At 39.4% G+C, this 15,745-nt stretch overlaps 3 protein-coding genes across 3 annotated transcripts; 1 reads left to right on the top strand and 2 right to left on the bottom strand.

The window, feature by feature from the left end:
• Nucleotides 1-2,399: 2,399 nt before the first annotated feature.
• On the bottom strand, nucleotides 2,400-3,000 carry GCK72_005597 (uncharacterized protein; the record flags this gene model as incomplete). The annotated part of the gene is made up of 3 exons (XM_053725253.1): nucleotides 2,400-2,561; nucleotides 2,798-2,901; nucleotides 2,949-3,000. 3 exons carry the CDS (start codon nucleotides 2,998-3,000, stop codon nucleotides 2,400-2,402), a joined length of 318 nt encoding a protein of 105 aa, XP_053589447.1.
• Nucleotides 3,001-7,021: 4,021 nt separating this feature from the next.
• Nucleotides 7,022-7,330, bottom strand: GCK72_005596 (uncharacterized protein; the record flags this gene model as incomplete). The annotated part of the gene is made up of 2 exons (XM_053725252.1): nucleotides 7,022-7,147; nucleotides 7,199-7,330. 2 exons carry the CDS (start codon nucleotides 7,328-7,330, stop codon nucleotides 7,022-7,024), a joined length of 258 nt encoding a protein of 85 aa, XP_053589446.1.
• Nucleotides 7,331-8,719: 1,389 nt separating this feature from the next.
• GCK72_005595 (uncharacterized protein) lies at nucleotides 8,720-9,963 on the top strand (the record flags this gene model as incomplete). Its single annotated transcript, XM_003117115.2, has 5 exons — nucleotides 8,720-8,934; nucleotides 8,983-9,205; nucleotides 9,307-9,517; nucleotides 9,565-9,755; nucleotides 9,799-9,963. The coding sequence occupies 5 exons, from the start codon at nucleotides 8,720-8,722 to the stop codon at nucleotides 9,961-9,963; spliced, it is 1,005 nt and encodes a 334-aa protein (XP_003117163.2).
• Between the last annotated feature and the right edge of the window lie 5,782 nt (nucleotides 9,964-15,745).

Here is a 15,745-nt window from a genome sequence, read left to right as displayed (position 1 = left end):
CTCTTGTGGGAAAGAGCTTGATATTACCTGAAACAGACTAGTAAGATGAATAATGCTGTCAGAAAAGCTAGATTTCACGATTCCAAAAAAGATCTCATTGAACCTCGAATTATATAATTTCAAAACACGATGGTTCGCTACCACAACAGAGCTTTCCCATGCCAAAACAAGTAGGAATTAGAACTCAGCAGTACCGTCTCATACTATCTGACCCACAGAATACACATCATCTGAGTTCCTTGGCAGATAATCAGAACAAAACAGAAACAAGAGCGTAAGTGCATTCTAATCCTGATGGTACTGGCAGTTCTTATTTGGTGAAGCAACGAAAGTTTTAAACTGTTTACGTATCTACACATTATCTGTTTCTGTCGTTCAATTCAAATCCATATTTCCTGGAAACCGATCCTTAGCTAACTTTCTTTGAATACTATCGAGAATATTGGTTCGATTCTGAAACTTTGACTAACGAAACATGATATCGCAATTGGAACGTTTATTCGCATTTTGAAAAAAAAAGTCGAGATGGAACAAAAGAAATAAAGTGATCATGAGGGACAGAGCGGGGAAAGGAATCAATTTGACAATGAGAAATTGGGGGAAGGGGAAGCCGAATGACCATTCGTTGACCTCCGGCTACTATACTGATTGGATTCACTTGTGACTGATTCTCAGACTTTACAAATGACCCGAAAGAAATATTCTACTAATCTACTTAAATGAAGTGATAGCTTATCTGGAAACAAAAAGACATACTGTACTTGAAATTATACTGTATACCTAGACAAAAAACTACTATACTGAGCCATTAGAAAAGGAACTGGAAGGCAATATCCTAGAATTTTCTTGTAAGATGAAGAAGGAGACACACGCATACGGTTAAAATGTTTCAAATATACTTCAGAATGGCAGGAAGATTAGATTTTACACCAAACATGACATATTCTTAAATTGAGTCTATACTGGTTTGTAACTTCTCAGATTACAATGTATTCGTGCGGCCGAACTCAACTCCGCAGATAATCGATCCGTTTGATTCTCAAACTTTGAATTCGATATTTTGATGATTGACGCTGGGTCAATATGGTTCTGAAAAAAAATAGGAAATTACTCGAATGTCTTGGAGATGGATTTTGTTCGAAATTCGTATCAAAACCAACCTGAACTTTTCTTCGATGCTGCAAGAAAACTTTTCTTTGATGCTGCAAGAACGAGGCAAATTGTGGAGCAAAGAAGATCGAAGGCAGCAGGGAGAAAACGCATGCCAACAAGTTCAGAACTGTCTTATTAGACTCGAATATTTTGGATTTATCCTTTCGTTTGAGTCTTTCAAGACGTTTGAGGATTGTCTTAGGAAGACATCACCCAAGTTTGAAGTCTGAAATTTCATAAAAATAGAATTAGTTTTCGCAATGAAAAGTGAAGAAAATACGAAAATAAGCTAGCTCTATCGGAGGTTAACAGAAAAGAATAATGAGTAGAATGGAAGGGAAACGGGGAGAAAAGAAGGGAGAAAGAGGGAAGAAGAAGAGGTCAACTGGACTATCTTGTGGACAGTTGTCAGGTGTCTAATGATATAGTGTAGTGGCCCAGGAGACTCAGACAATCATAGTTCCTATTTACATCAATCTGCCCTCAGCAAACACAATCGGAAGATTATGGAGACCCGAGTGGTCATTCTAGTACGATAGGCGGCACAATTACGCTCATGCAAATTTGATTATTCATAGTATATGCCAGGAAATGGAAGCTTCAAGGGCATTTGCCTGAAGAAACATTTTACAGACGCAAATGCGGACTCGAGGGGAAATCATAGATCATTTGAAACATTTCAAATTAACACATCGGATTGTCGGACGCAAATATCAGAATTGAAGGTTCGATGACAAGATTGTAAGATTCAAACGGTTTTTGATGAGAGGCCGTTTAGTTCTTGGGAGAATCTGAAAGTAAATGCTTCACGTTCGGAATGGAGCCAGATTCTTAAACTTGTGTCACAGCTTTGTACTCTATCATCTCTTCGACATTTTCTGTTTTAAAGTGTGCTCAACAGACAATAATTTGTTGGTGTGTGTGTGCTTCGAAAAGCGTTTATTTCGAACAGGAAAACTATAAACATTGGAGTCATCAAAAGTAAAGACTTTCAATTAAAACATGTCAAGTTGAATTCATTTTCAAATGGTCCTGTTGAGATATCTGCTTCTCGCGGAATTGTGTGCAAACGGCATTTGCGTTGATTGGCGGCCGGGTTCAACTGAGTTGAGTCCTTGTGGATTCAATCTGAAAATATGCATTGATAATGCTTCATGGACACTCTGAAAATTACCATAGCCAAACTTCTGGCATTGTTGTCAGCGTGTAGTCGAATGTTCATTCAACTATTTGGGGTGGTGGCACATTCAATGGCTTGGAGAGTGTGAGTCGTCATCGACAATAAGTTTAATAATCTCGTTGACGATTTGCATGAGTTTCTTCAATCCATTCGAATGTATGTTGTAGAAGGATGACCATTCGTTGTTCTCCTTCGTCTTGTCCAACTCAAGTGATGCCTGTCGCAGCCACTAAGATTTACGGACTCATTTGGGGATCAGCCGACAGATCTGATTCTCAGATATTCAGTCGGTCCCATTCCGGAAGAAATCCTTCTCCTTTTTGGCGGATTTTCCGAACAGTGAGCTTATTCATCTTTCCACTATCGGTTCCTCCTCGCTTCTCGATTTCGATTTCGATTCAATTGAATTAATTGATTAATTGAGACATTTGGGTTCGATTCTCGAACATTCCCCATGTCTTTTACAGTCCTGTGAGAGGTCAAAACTGACAATTCGTGATACATCACAGGCTGGCATCGGCGTCCAAGACGTCCGCGTTCTTTCTCCATCGGGTTGGAGCGTTCCATTTCTGAAAACACGATATACTAGAAGCTATTATTTTCTTAAACCGCTTACTTGAATCAGGATTCAAAACCTTATTGCTTCGTATCTCTTCTTCCGATGCCATGTCCCTTTGCTAGGGCGGTGGCTGGGATAGTCTTCGATGAGATAATATTACATATCTCATAGAAAACAGGGTGATGGGGGTTTGTGTGTTGGTGAGTATGGGGACTTTCTATCCACTAACTCATGGATCTTTCGTTTAATCCATCTTCTTCAATTCCCGGATGAAATTGTCTGAAAATGAAAGACAATAAGACGATGGTTCAGGACAACAATTTCACTTACTTATCCATCTGGGCGTCTCCTTGTTCGAGTTTGTTACTCGTAACAATTGCCTATATTGAGGCATACAACTGTTGTATCAGTTGTGGAAATCCTGAGAACTCTTGTTGAGTTCCAGTAGGAGGCATTCAAAAATGCCATCGTGGTAGTTACCACGCCATCATCAAGTACCATTGAAGGATAGGAGCTTGATGGCTTGCCAGTTGGCTCTCGCCTTGTCCAAAATAATCATTAAGTCCTTGAAATGTTCACTTTCTAATTTCAAATTTTGGAGTCCAAGGCATTCCGTAGCCAGACTTGAGAATTTTTCCTCAGTTTGAATGACCATTCGTTGTTCTTCAAACCGAGTTGAGCCACCTTCGATGTTGAATTTTGGTGGTTGAAGGCACGTTCCCGTTCGTTATCCCGAACTTTGAAATCCGTCCTTCGACTGAGTCCTCCGATCGCTTCAAACCTCCATCAAAAAGCGATCAGACAAGGACATGGTGAGCGACGACATCCGCATTTTCAACCACGTTCGATTATCGAACTTTGAGGTTTACCGGTGAAGATGATGCTGAATGATCAACATTGTTGTTGAAACATTCATTATGACTCAAAGTCATTGCAAACGCTCTGAAAACAGAATTCATTGATTCTAGAATGATATTGAGCGAGATTAACTTACCATCGAGTGAAAAGCTCGATAGGTTCATACCTAAAGCAGAGACCGTTTGTCTGAAAATAAGAGAATTGATTACGCGGATTCTTTGCTAAAGAGACGGAGTATTGAAAAGAAGATGATTCAATCAGAATCGCAGGTTCTCCCCCTGTTTTTCTAAATTCTGAATCTCATTAAGAAGAGGAATTTAGCATTTCGGCAAATGAGTACTATTTGAAAAATTTGTGAAAAAGCTGATATGACGAAAAAGGCCAATCGTACAGCAATGCAATGAGAGAACCTTCACTTCGCTCAGCTAGTCAAACGAATCAATAGAAAAGAGACTCAGACGAATGTTGTTACCAACAAGAAGAGACTGTGTCGGAATGAGAGGTTCCAGACATTCGAATGCCTCGTGTCTTCTGGTGACCACGAGACCCTCTCGATCAATAGCATTACTTTCGATTATGCATGCATTTGATACTCAGCCAAGTGCACAGCGAAATTCGTTTGAATTAGAATAACAATTTTTGCGTTGAACATTTATTGGAAACATAAAATAACATAGGGACCAAAAAAAATGTAGCAACGGGAAATACATCATCCGGATGACCATTCGTTAAACTCCGGTGACAAATCGAGGATCGTGGAGGGCGAAATCCGTTGGCCATTCTCCACGTCCTGATAATGAAGAGGACGTTGGAGGCAATAAACTGACAATTCCAGGAGAAAAAAAAACTCAAGTGTCCGATATGAGATGGCCAATTAGAAGTTAACCAGAGCAAGTCAATCGGAGCAAGAGGTTTCTCAAAACTCAGCGAGGTTATGAGTTAGAGAGGTTTTTTGAGCAATACGTTGCCGTTTCAGCCATAAAGCTCGGATTTGGATATAGTGTTACGACAATTCTCGAACACACTAGAAGGTTGGGGGGGATCGTTTGTGCCATTTCTCTGGCTTTACACTACGTCCCACTTGGGTGAGCAGCAACCCTGCCTTGACTATTCTTTTGGGTGAACCGGGTGCCTGAAATAGATAATTTATTGAAAAGAAGAAAAACTTAGAGAGCAAAAAGAATCCAAACTGAAAAAATAAACTCACTTATTAGTACGACACGAAGTCAGCACATGCTGAAGATGCAGGAGGAGAGTAGGAGAGGGACAAGGGTTACAACCTTGTTGGATGTGGATTCAGATGATATAATCACACATTTGGAAACCAATTACGTCGAATCAGCATGTTACCGTTTCAGCGTATTGGTAGGAGAAATTACCTGAAAATGTATAATTGATTGGAAAATAATTTTGTAAGAAAAGAAGGCGCAAGGGAGAAAAAATGAATTGGCCAAAAGCGAAAAAGTGACTGCTGGGAGGCCAAGTGAGGAAAAGAAAGAGAGAGAAGAGAGAACTGAGACGTATATGCAGCAGGTCTCTGCTTCTGCATCGATTTTAGATAAAAGTGGGCGGAGTTTCGAGAAGGGAGAGCTGAAGTCGTGAGGGGCGGAGAAGTGTACGTTTGGAAAGAAGAGACAGAAGAGAATGGGGATGTGTTTCTAAGAAGGAGAAATAGTGAAAAGCAGGAAAAGAAAAAGAGAGCATGGCTGGAAAGGATGGCTATTTTTCGATATTTCTATGGGAGATGAAGTTGGAAAGAAGGAAATTGAAGAAGAAGAAGAATGGCAGGAAAAGCTAAATCATGAAGATTTATTGGATTGGAAAAGAAATTTTAGGCGAAAGAAAACAGAGAATTGGGATATTAATTGGAAAAAAAAGAATACATTTTACTCAGTAGAAGCTATAAATCCCTTGCAAAGGAAAGGAAAAAAGAACTCCGGAAATCCAAAATAATGAATAACGGATACATGAGAAAAGATGAAAGTATTTGAAAGCTGTCGTGGGGAAATAACTTTGTGAAGGCTTGAAATTGAGTAAAAAACTGTTTTTCCATTTTCTATTCGTGCTCAGAAAACACTGACGGTATTGAGAACTTGACTTGTAAGAGAAATACTTAACTTCTGCAGAAAAACCAAGCAAACCTTTTCGAGTTTTCACGCTCACTAGTATGGAGAATTTTCAACTTGTATGAAACTTTTGCATAGGAAACTGCTATCAGACAGTCTTTTCAGGAGCCTAACAATTTAGTTAAGTTGTTTCCATCATTCAAGCCTCCTCTGTCAAAAATCTTTCTGAACTAATCGGTAGTGATCTTCGAAGTTCTGACTCAATAGTTTTTTATTCTAGTTCAAATTGATTTGATTATTCATTTGAAAATTCAAGTTTCAGTATTCGTCTCATGTAAGAAAATGATGAAATCAGCTCATTCCCTTTTCTATTTTCTCTTGAAAATTCGCCAATCTAGCCTTCTTTCATCCGAAAAGAAAAACATCATTTCACTATACGTTTTCCCATTGAATCTCCTTGACAATCCATAGAAACGAAGGGGCTTTTTTCCCATTAATCTTTTTTTTTCTTTTTCATTTGCCGTTTTCTTTCCGAAACGCGAACAAAAAGACGCATCCGACCACAGGAAACGAATCGTTGACGTTTTATGACAGATGTAATATTTTTCAGTTCAAAGTGAATAGTGGGTTGTACTAAAAGGAATGCCGATTCTCTGAGTGGGTATCATTATTTTTTGTTGATAAGAACACTTTCACTGTTCTGTTTTTCTCTGAATCATTCTAATCTTAAGAAGATGTGAAAAAGAAAAAGAAAACAGATTTCCCCCTGGACAGATTTATGCATGCTTTTCATAGCAGAATAAAATAAAAAATTAATAGGGTCCAGTTTTCTTCAACCAATTAGTAGGTATGAACATTGCCGTCCTTTGTTTCAGACATTGCAATGGGTGGCGGCGGCTGAAGCGCTGAAACGAAGCGGATATGGGGTTGCAGACACTCGAAATTCGAATAAACTTACTTTTTCAGCTGCTGGTTAACAGGCTCTTCTAGGATGACCATTCGTTGAACTCCCGAAGATAAAAAGCGAAAAAAAGCGAATCAAAGTCGTGGTCGTGGGTCTGAATCTCAGACATTCCAATGGATCCACGCGATACGGATAGTTTTTTGGTTCATTTCCCAACTGTTCCGATCTGAAGTTATTTTTTTTATGGAAAACAGAAATAGATGAGTCTTACCGTTAGGTGATCACTGCATCACTCGGCTCGATTACGGTCTCGATAGTACAGAAAGCCACGTACAACAAGATGACGTGTTTTGAAAGCAATTCGCCATTGATCCAATGGATTCGTAAATGCTTTTGTCTACCTTTGGGCAGACGGAATGGTCTTCCTTCTGGAAAACAAATGAGTTGATTACTAGAGTTAGAAAAAAGAGCAAACTCACAATAGTAGGAAGACGAGGCCATTTTAGGGTCTCTGCCAGCCGTGGCTCCTTCCCCGGGCCCCGAGAGGCCACGACTGAAGCCTTCGTCGATTTTTGCGGTCGGGGTTGATAGAGACAGAGAGTGTCAGACATCTCGACGGAAAAGAGCTAGAGAGAAAGAGTTTGGGAACAAAAAAGAAAAAAAGAGACGCTTCGGAATGAAGAGATAGAGTGTGGTGACATGGAAACGCCGAATAATTTTCCGAAACGAGAGAGAAAAAGAAAGAAAAAGAAGAAGACAGCATATGTAATTCTATTGATCAATGCAATATGTATGTGTCTCGTGTCAATGGAGATTCGTATTCGAATTGAGAAACAATTCATGTGAGAAAAAAACCAATTGGTTGCCATTATTTTATGAGGAAAACAATAGCTTAAATTGGAAAATTGGGGCAAAGAAGAGAGGAAGAACTACGGTATTGACGCATCTGAAAAAGTGAATTAGCTGAAATCTGCAAAGAACTACAAAAACATGAAGGGTATGACGCAATTTCAAAAAAAATATGCTATTCTGGTTTCATTTATTAAAACGAAAAGGTATTCGAACAACAGGAACATAGTATAGAAAATTCAACGAACTCTGGAACAGATACACTCAATCAGCCTAAGTCCATGAAGATCTTCAAAATGGAAAATAGATTTCTCGAAACCATTACATGAATACTGTCAATCAAACACGTGTTTCAGTAGAATTATATTTTTCACACTTTTTTGACGAAATTCTCATAAAAAATAGTCAGGAATCCTATATACATACATTCGTCTTTTGATCGAAATTTAAAAACATAATCGAAAATTCGACATTTTTTGCAAAAAATTCAAAACTTTCAATTTTTGTGCTGAATGGTACCACATCCACTTTAATTATTCTGAACTATACTGGTTGTATTTGATTTAATTCTCATTTTCACGATTCTTTAATTGTATTTCAAAATAAAATAAAATAAACCCTTAACCACGAGAAACTACCTGGAACTGACTGAAAGAACATCTGTTTTTGCCGAGCTGTATGTTCAGATTTCATTTTCAACCCTCATTTTATTTAATTTATTTTTAGTTATTTTTTAGTTTTCCTGCATTGAACCCCTCTAGAAGATGAAATCACAAATTTCTTACTCCAAAATTAAATCCAAATTAAATCCATAATAGATTCCAAATTAAATCCAGATGTAATATCCACCGATCCACTTCCACTCCAAAATCTTCGAAATGCCGGATGCAGAAACAAAAAACATCAATCAAAACAAGAAAACCACCCATCAAACATTATCAAATTTCATTGACACGTCAAATACTTTGTCATCTATTTTGACGAACCCATCTATTACAACAAGAGAAAGAGCCATCACCACGGCGGGCCGTTTCTTCATCTTTTCAGTCAAACGAATCTTTTCCCCATCTCTTTCTCTCCTATTACACTCGTTGTTCCATTTGCCAACGACTCTCTCTCGATTCCATACTTCCATCGATTGGCTTGTCGAAATGCGAGGCTATCCTGTTTATGCGATGGGTCCACCCGATGAACCTGTATGGTCTCGAAATGAGCAAAGTCTATCGCGAGGAGTATCTCATCAGACAATGGTTCAACCAGTCAGTAGTACATATCCAACTTCTTATTCTCATTCTCAAGCATATCCATCACAAACAACTGTTATTCATTCGACAACTAAGCCAGTCGCAGATGCTGATATTTATAGGTAATTGACGAAAATTGATAGATTTCTATGAAAATAAATTCATTCCAGAGTTGGAATTTACGGATGGAGAAAACGATTTCTCTACTTCTTCATTCTGATTCTTGCCATTGGAATTGTATTGAATCTTTCCCTCACATTTTGGATTATTTCAGTTTTGGATTTCTCTCCGAATGGAATTGGAACTCTGAAAATTGAAGAAGATGGAATTCGAGTCGAAGGAAGAGCACAATTCGATCGACCTGTTCATTTTTCGAAACTGAGCACTCTCGATGTAAGTCTTTTCCAAAATAGAACATAGTTGATGTCTTATTTGTAGAACTCATTCATTATTTTTCGAAATTTTCTGTCATTCCTGAATATTCTATTTCTCAGGAAGAAACTCTGACAATTGATTCATTCCGAGGTGTTAATCTCCAAGCAAGAAAACCAAATGGTGACGTGGCATCCAAATTCTCATTGATGCCAGAAGGGAAGGCCCAAGTGACTTGTGAACGGTTCGAAGTTTTCGATGAAGATCAAAAATTGCTCTTTTTCGCGGATTCAGATGAGATCGGATTGAAACTTGAGAACCTGAGGATTTTAGGTAATTCTGAAACTGGAATGGAACATTTTGTAATTTTTATTTCTCAGATGATGGAGGAAGTGTATTCGAAGGGGCAATTCAAACATCTTCAGTTCGTCCACAACCAGATTCTCCACTTCGTTTAGAGTCTCCAACTAGAAGTGTTTCTGTTGATGCTGCACAAGATATTGAAATTCTCGCTGCTGCTGGAGAAGTTTCTGTCAATTCATTGTTGGATATTTCTATTTCATCAAAACAGGTCAAATCGAAATTGTAAAGCAATCCGTATTTCTTATTTTCAGGGAGAAATTCGTCTTGAATCTTCATCAATTTATATGGAGAAATTGGCTCGTTCGGATGGACGAGGCAGTCCACAGACTCAAGTATGTGTCTGTCATAATGGTAGATTGTTCCTTGCTGCACCGAATGCTGACTGCCGCGCTGACCGTGATATTTGCTCAAATTAAATTTCTGTAATTTTTCCAATAAATTATCAGTGAGAATACGTAAATGGGAAATCGTTCATAAACAAAAAGTTTAAAAATTTGTAAATACATAATAATAAAAATTGCAACAAAGGTTGAATAGCGGAAGTTGGCTGTAGGATAGACGGTCTGTGAACCGAACAAAGTAATATTTGAAAAACCCGAGAATTAGGAGAGGACAGGGAAAAGGTTGAAACCCACAAACACACGTCTATTCAGTAATTCTAGAAAAGGAACAATCAGAAACGAATTCTTGAATAGTTAGCGTTCTAGGAAGAATCGAATAAAATGAGTACATATATATCAACAGGAATATAAGTATACATGCGTCAAGCGAAAGAAAAGTGAAACAAATAAATGCAAATGAGATATGAAAAAAGATATCATTTGGACTAATAAATGTAGATCATTCTGAGAAACAGTTCTGCTGTGAGTACGTACTATAAAATATGAGATTCATGAGTTAAGAAACCGGGGAATAATGTGATTTAGTTCACGAACCGCCTAGACAAGAAGACGAGCTACGCTGTGGTAAAGTCTCAAAAGATGTTGGATATGAATCGGAAGACAACTGTAACGCTCTCCGGTTTGGCGATTCAGATTAAGCCACGAGAGAGCATTATATGACTCGAGTACATGTCGAAGAACTTCTTCAGTTTGACGTGATTCGAGTGGATGGACATCTTTCTCTTCTTTTTCCTTATCTTTGTCTTTTTCTTTCGCTGATTCCATCGCAATATCGTCATTCTGGAAGGATACATATTAAACTCCGTCATTTTGATTTTTGATGATACCTTTACTTCACTGATATTGATATGTAACGAAGATTTAAGATGCACCGGGGAATGTCTTTTGGCAGATGGACACGTCGCCCAGAACCAACTGGGGAGTTCAGGTGCTGGTGCAGTTGAGATATAGTATCCAGAGGCAAGCGGTTGATTTTGAATTTCAATCGAAGAAGAGTCTTCACTGAAGAACATCGAAGTTCCACCACTTTGACGAATCGCTGCGCTACTTGGAGTTTCAAGTCCAAGATCTTTCATAATTTCGGTATCTCCATCATCAAGACCCTCCATAATATCTAAATCATTGAAATCCCAGTTCTCATCGGCTTTCGTATCGGCGGTTTGATCTTGTACTTCGAGCTGAAAAAAGTAGAAATAGTTTTACTGGAAAAGTTTTAAAACTCACATTAATCTCAGTTCCAACTGGGAATGTCAATATGTGCGTGCATGATAAGTCTCCTGGAGTTTGGAATATATAACTTTTCTTCGTCGTTGCCGATTGATCTTGGAAGTCAGGCATAATACGAATACTTGGTTCGGGTTCAAGAGTAATGAGACATGCAGACAGAATTGCTGGAGTTCCGACAGCTGTTGGCATACTTCGGCAAGCACTACAAATGTCTTTCAGACTTCCAGAATATCGAAGCAATGAAGTTTTATTGAGGAGATGAGTCCACGCTCTGAACTCTCCATGTCCAATACGTCCAAGTCTTCCAACAACGAGTCTCCAATTCTTAATGTCCGATGACATTACACCCAAAATGAATGACCACAATTTGCCCATTCCATCTAGAATTTGAGTTTTATTTCTATATCGATACACTTGATTTCTTTGTCTTCTCGGTTTGATATTTGCAACACAGTTATCAATCAATTTTCCCTGAGCATCAGTCGCTGTAGCCACAAGGAAATCCGCTCCAACGAGACAATATGAAATGAAAAGTGTTTGCTCATCCAACTGATTTAACACTGGTTTTCCGTCTTCATCCATTTGGTAAACAGGTGGAGGGGGTGCCAGACAAAGGATATTCGAAGGAACTCGATATGCAATATAGTTCTTTTTCTCAATTTGTTGTGGTGCCATCATTCCAGGATGCCTGAATCCATCGATAGTTTCTAACGCCATTTTCGATCGTTTTGACATTCGGAAGAAGGAATCTTGATTTATCTTTTCAATGTTGTTGATGGTATTGATGATTTGACTTCCGGGACCGAATCTGGAAATGGAAAAATTCAGCATTACAAACTGTCTTAATTTTAGAAGAAAATGTTTTAAAAAACTTGTTTTACTTACGCAGTCATGCATCTTGCTGACACTGATTTATAAACATCGGGTGTGAAGACACGAGGATGTGTATACACGGCAACTGATAATGATCGGACAATCTCAGCCTGTTCAGCTTCTGCAGTTCGTTCAAACTTGATCTGATTATCATGAAGAATGTCAAATGGAACTTTTGGATCGTTGAAATAATCAGGAATTGATTTTGCCACGTCATCCAAACTCTCGAGGCCAATGATTTCTAATTGAAGTTGAGGACGTTTTTGGAATGGCAGTCGACCAATAATAGAATTGAACGCACGAATAAATGCTAGAATTGCAATTCTCATATGAATCGCTGAATGCCCCTCTGGTCCGTACGAGAACGGATTAACAACGTAAAGAACGATAACATGTGGAAGTGTTGAGATCGCATCTGTATCAAGTGAACCAGTAGCTTCGAAAGCGACTGGAGGTTGATTTGACGATGGGAACGGGTTCGGGACATGAGTATCTCTTTTCTTCCATGATATGTTCTGAGCATTCATTGGAGCAACAGTTGATGGGTCCGCGAAGATATCATTGAGTGATGGCTGGACCATTCTTTCTTGTTTCGACACTGAATACAGTTGTTTAGAATAGACAATATCTTTTGAAACTCACGTGTTTCAGGAATATGAATCATTCCAGCCGGAACGGGGGACGGTGCTTGATGCCCTTCGGGTGGATACTGTTCATTCTCCTTTTGTTTCAATTCTTTCTTCTCTTGCAATTCGTCATTCACCCATGGAACACTCCCTTCATTTCCAACCTCAACCCCAGTACAGAGATCAGCCTCCTCAGGTTGCACAGGTATTGTTACCTCGTCTTCAAGTAGTTTCGCTGACTCGTATCTAAGCCACTCTTCGTTTATATCTTTCCTGTGTTGTCTCCTCTTCAAACGACCTTCAACAGCCAACTGATAACGATAGCCAGTTCGCTCGAAAGCTTCAGCATTTTCAATTAGAGCGTGATGCACCAAATCCTCCATTTGTTGTAAGTATAATCGCAATTTGGTGACGAATCCATTCTTATCATTCAAATGTCTAGTCATGTTTTCAAACTCTGGGGTGTTCGTGACAGTATGTTGAAGTCTAGATCGTTCTAATGGTGTTCCAACTCTCAGAATTCCTTCACGTTCATAATAACTATCCTCGCGGAACGGAAAACCGCTCATCCTGTGCCGATAAACGATATTTTTGGACATCTCTTTATCAAATGGATCTGGTGGAGGAATAGCTGTATCTTCTGTTTTTCTCAAATCTTCATACGATTCGAACTTTCTTTTTGCTCTTCTAATCCAAAAATCAAGATCAGTTTCCACTGGTTCTCGTCCAAAGTAGTCATCATAGTCCTTACGATCCTTTTCCTTTTTCTCTTCATTTTCAGGCTGCGGTGTTTTTTCAGAAAACGTAAACTGATTCTGCTGTTCTTCATGTACTTTACGGAATTTAGTTGCAGTTCCAGTCGAAACAGGGAATGGTATATGGCGACCCAATCTCATTCGTTCATAAGTGGCCGTCACATTGTCCATAAACTCAACAGCTTTTTCATAGATGGTTGGATCATCTGGAATGATTGTGATGTACATCACATCCTTTGGCTGATCTATGGGACCCAACGAGGCCTGATCGGAATATTGTTCAATATTCGGTGCAGCTCTGATAGCTTCCTTGGTCAGTGCCCTCATCACTGCAGGTACTGGTTCTGTTAATGAATAGTCCTCATCATCATCCGATAATGGTTTTCCTCGAATGGCTTTCGTCACAATTTGCTTCCAAGTCATTGGTCCTTCGACTGTCGATGGGGCTTCTGCAGGTAAATGTCTGGCATGTTTCATAGAAACTTCGAGCGTTGGTGTGACAATTCCAAGCAAATCAACCCATTCCGATGCTTCCAGTTCAGTTATTTCATTGGCAGTTTGGAATCCCCATGGATGGAAATAGCTGAGGAATTTGTTTTGGGATGCGATTTGGTTTCCAATACCAGATTCTAAAGCTTTAAAGTAATTAATATATGTCATTCTTAAGGAGAAACTTACTTTGCATTGGACCTAAAGCTGACATTCCGAGCATAAGAAGTTCAAGTGTGTCCACATGTGAAAGAATGTATTCTGAAGGAACAGTCACATCTGTACCGACATCCATAGCGATTGCAACATTTCTTGCATGCTCTGCACCGCTAGCCATTTGAGAAACAGCTTTTCCGATACTGTTAGAAAACGCCATTTGTCGAATTTGATTGAGAAGAGCCATGTCATGAACAGATTTTGAATCGAACCAAGTCATATCTCGTCCTGTTCCTGAAAACTAGTTTATGCTAAGAATAGTCTAAAATAAAATAAAAACTCACTCTTAGGATAATTCAATGGTGGAATAACGGGGGCCATTGCATGTTCTGAAGTAGTCGCCTCATCTGCATCTTCCTCAAATAAGCCAGAACAACACGAAAGATAACGATGTCGGATAGCACTGAATCCGCATGTGCAATTAGTGGCCGAATTCACATGGAAACCACTCCAAGTTCCAACTGTATATTCCCGCATATTAGTTTGCCCTCGCTCTCTCGAACTCAACACCATATGTGGGGTAATGTACATACCAAGATCTCGTGAACGTATGGAAACGGAACACGAGCAAATTGGACATGCATCGAATACCGAATCGAAATGTAAATCGAGAAGGGTATCAGAAAGAACAATAGCAATTGTCAAACTGTCTCCACGTGGAATATTGAGGTCGGGATGTCGATAGATAGGGTCTGGTTTCTTGAAAGGAATATTAGCATCTGGAGGATTACGGAGTGCCTTTATGGATGCAGGCTGCAATGAAGTCGGCATAATTCCATGTAACAGTTGTATTTGGCGGCGATTGAACTTCTGTTTCTCTCGATCAGAAAGCTGAAATTGTGAATAGATTGAAGACGCTAACTATTTAAGAAAACTCACTTGATTAAAGGCAGCGTTCACTTGTTCATATTGTTGCTGTTGAAGGAATTGTGCACTTGGTTGGAAAGGTTGAACAGCCTGTTGGTTGTTGGTCTGTGGATTTTGATTTTGGGCCTGATTCCGTTGCATTTGTAGCTGATGTTGGTGTTGGTGTTGTTGCTGATGTTGCTGCATCATCTGTTGGTGGTGGAACTGATGTTGCTGCATTGGACTCATCATAGCATTCCCCATTCCTGGGAAGGGCTGATTGAAATTTGGAGATTGTGGAATCATTGGAGGTATAGAACCGTATGATTGTCCACTACTCGGTCCAAACTGTGATTGATTAACAAAATTGTTCAATCTTTGCACAGAAGATGGTCCAGTAGACATTCCAAATCCACCAGGTCCAGGAGTAACTGGCGATTGGAATGGTGGAACACCTGGACCTCCATATCCCGGAGGGCCTCCCTGTCCGCTCATTTGTCTCATTTGTTGCATTCTCATCTGCATTTGATGTTGATACATTTGAGGATTTGAGAACTGTCTCTGTACACCCATTGTTCCCATCGGTCCCATCGGTCCCATTTGACCCATCTGCCCCATTTGTCCCATCTGACCGATTTGGCCCATCGATCCTATTTGATTTGAATATGCTGGTGGCATCATTTGTTGATTCGGATAGCCAAAACCGGGTCCAAAGTTGGATCCAGGTCGAGGCGTCATGCCAGGATATGTTGGTGTTGTAGGAGG

This window comes from Caenorhabditis remanei, chromosome II, assembly GCF_010183535.1.
Source record: "Caenorhabditis remanei strain PX506 chromosome II, whole genome shotgun sequence".
Lineage (NCBI taxonomy): Eukaryota > Metazoa > Nematoda > Chromadorea > Rhabditida > Rhabditidae > Caenorhabditis > Caenorhabditis remanei.
This window is presented reverse-complemented; position numbering and strand designations above follow the sequence as displayed.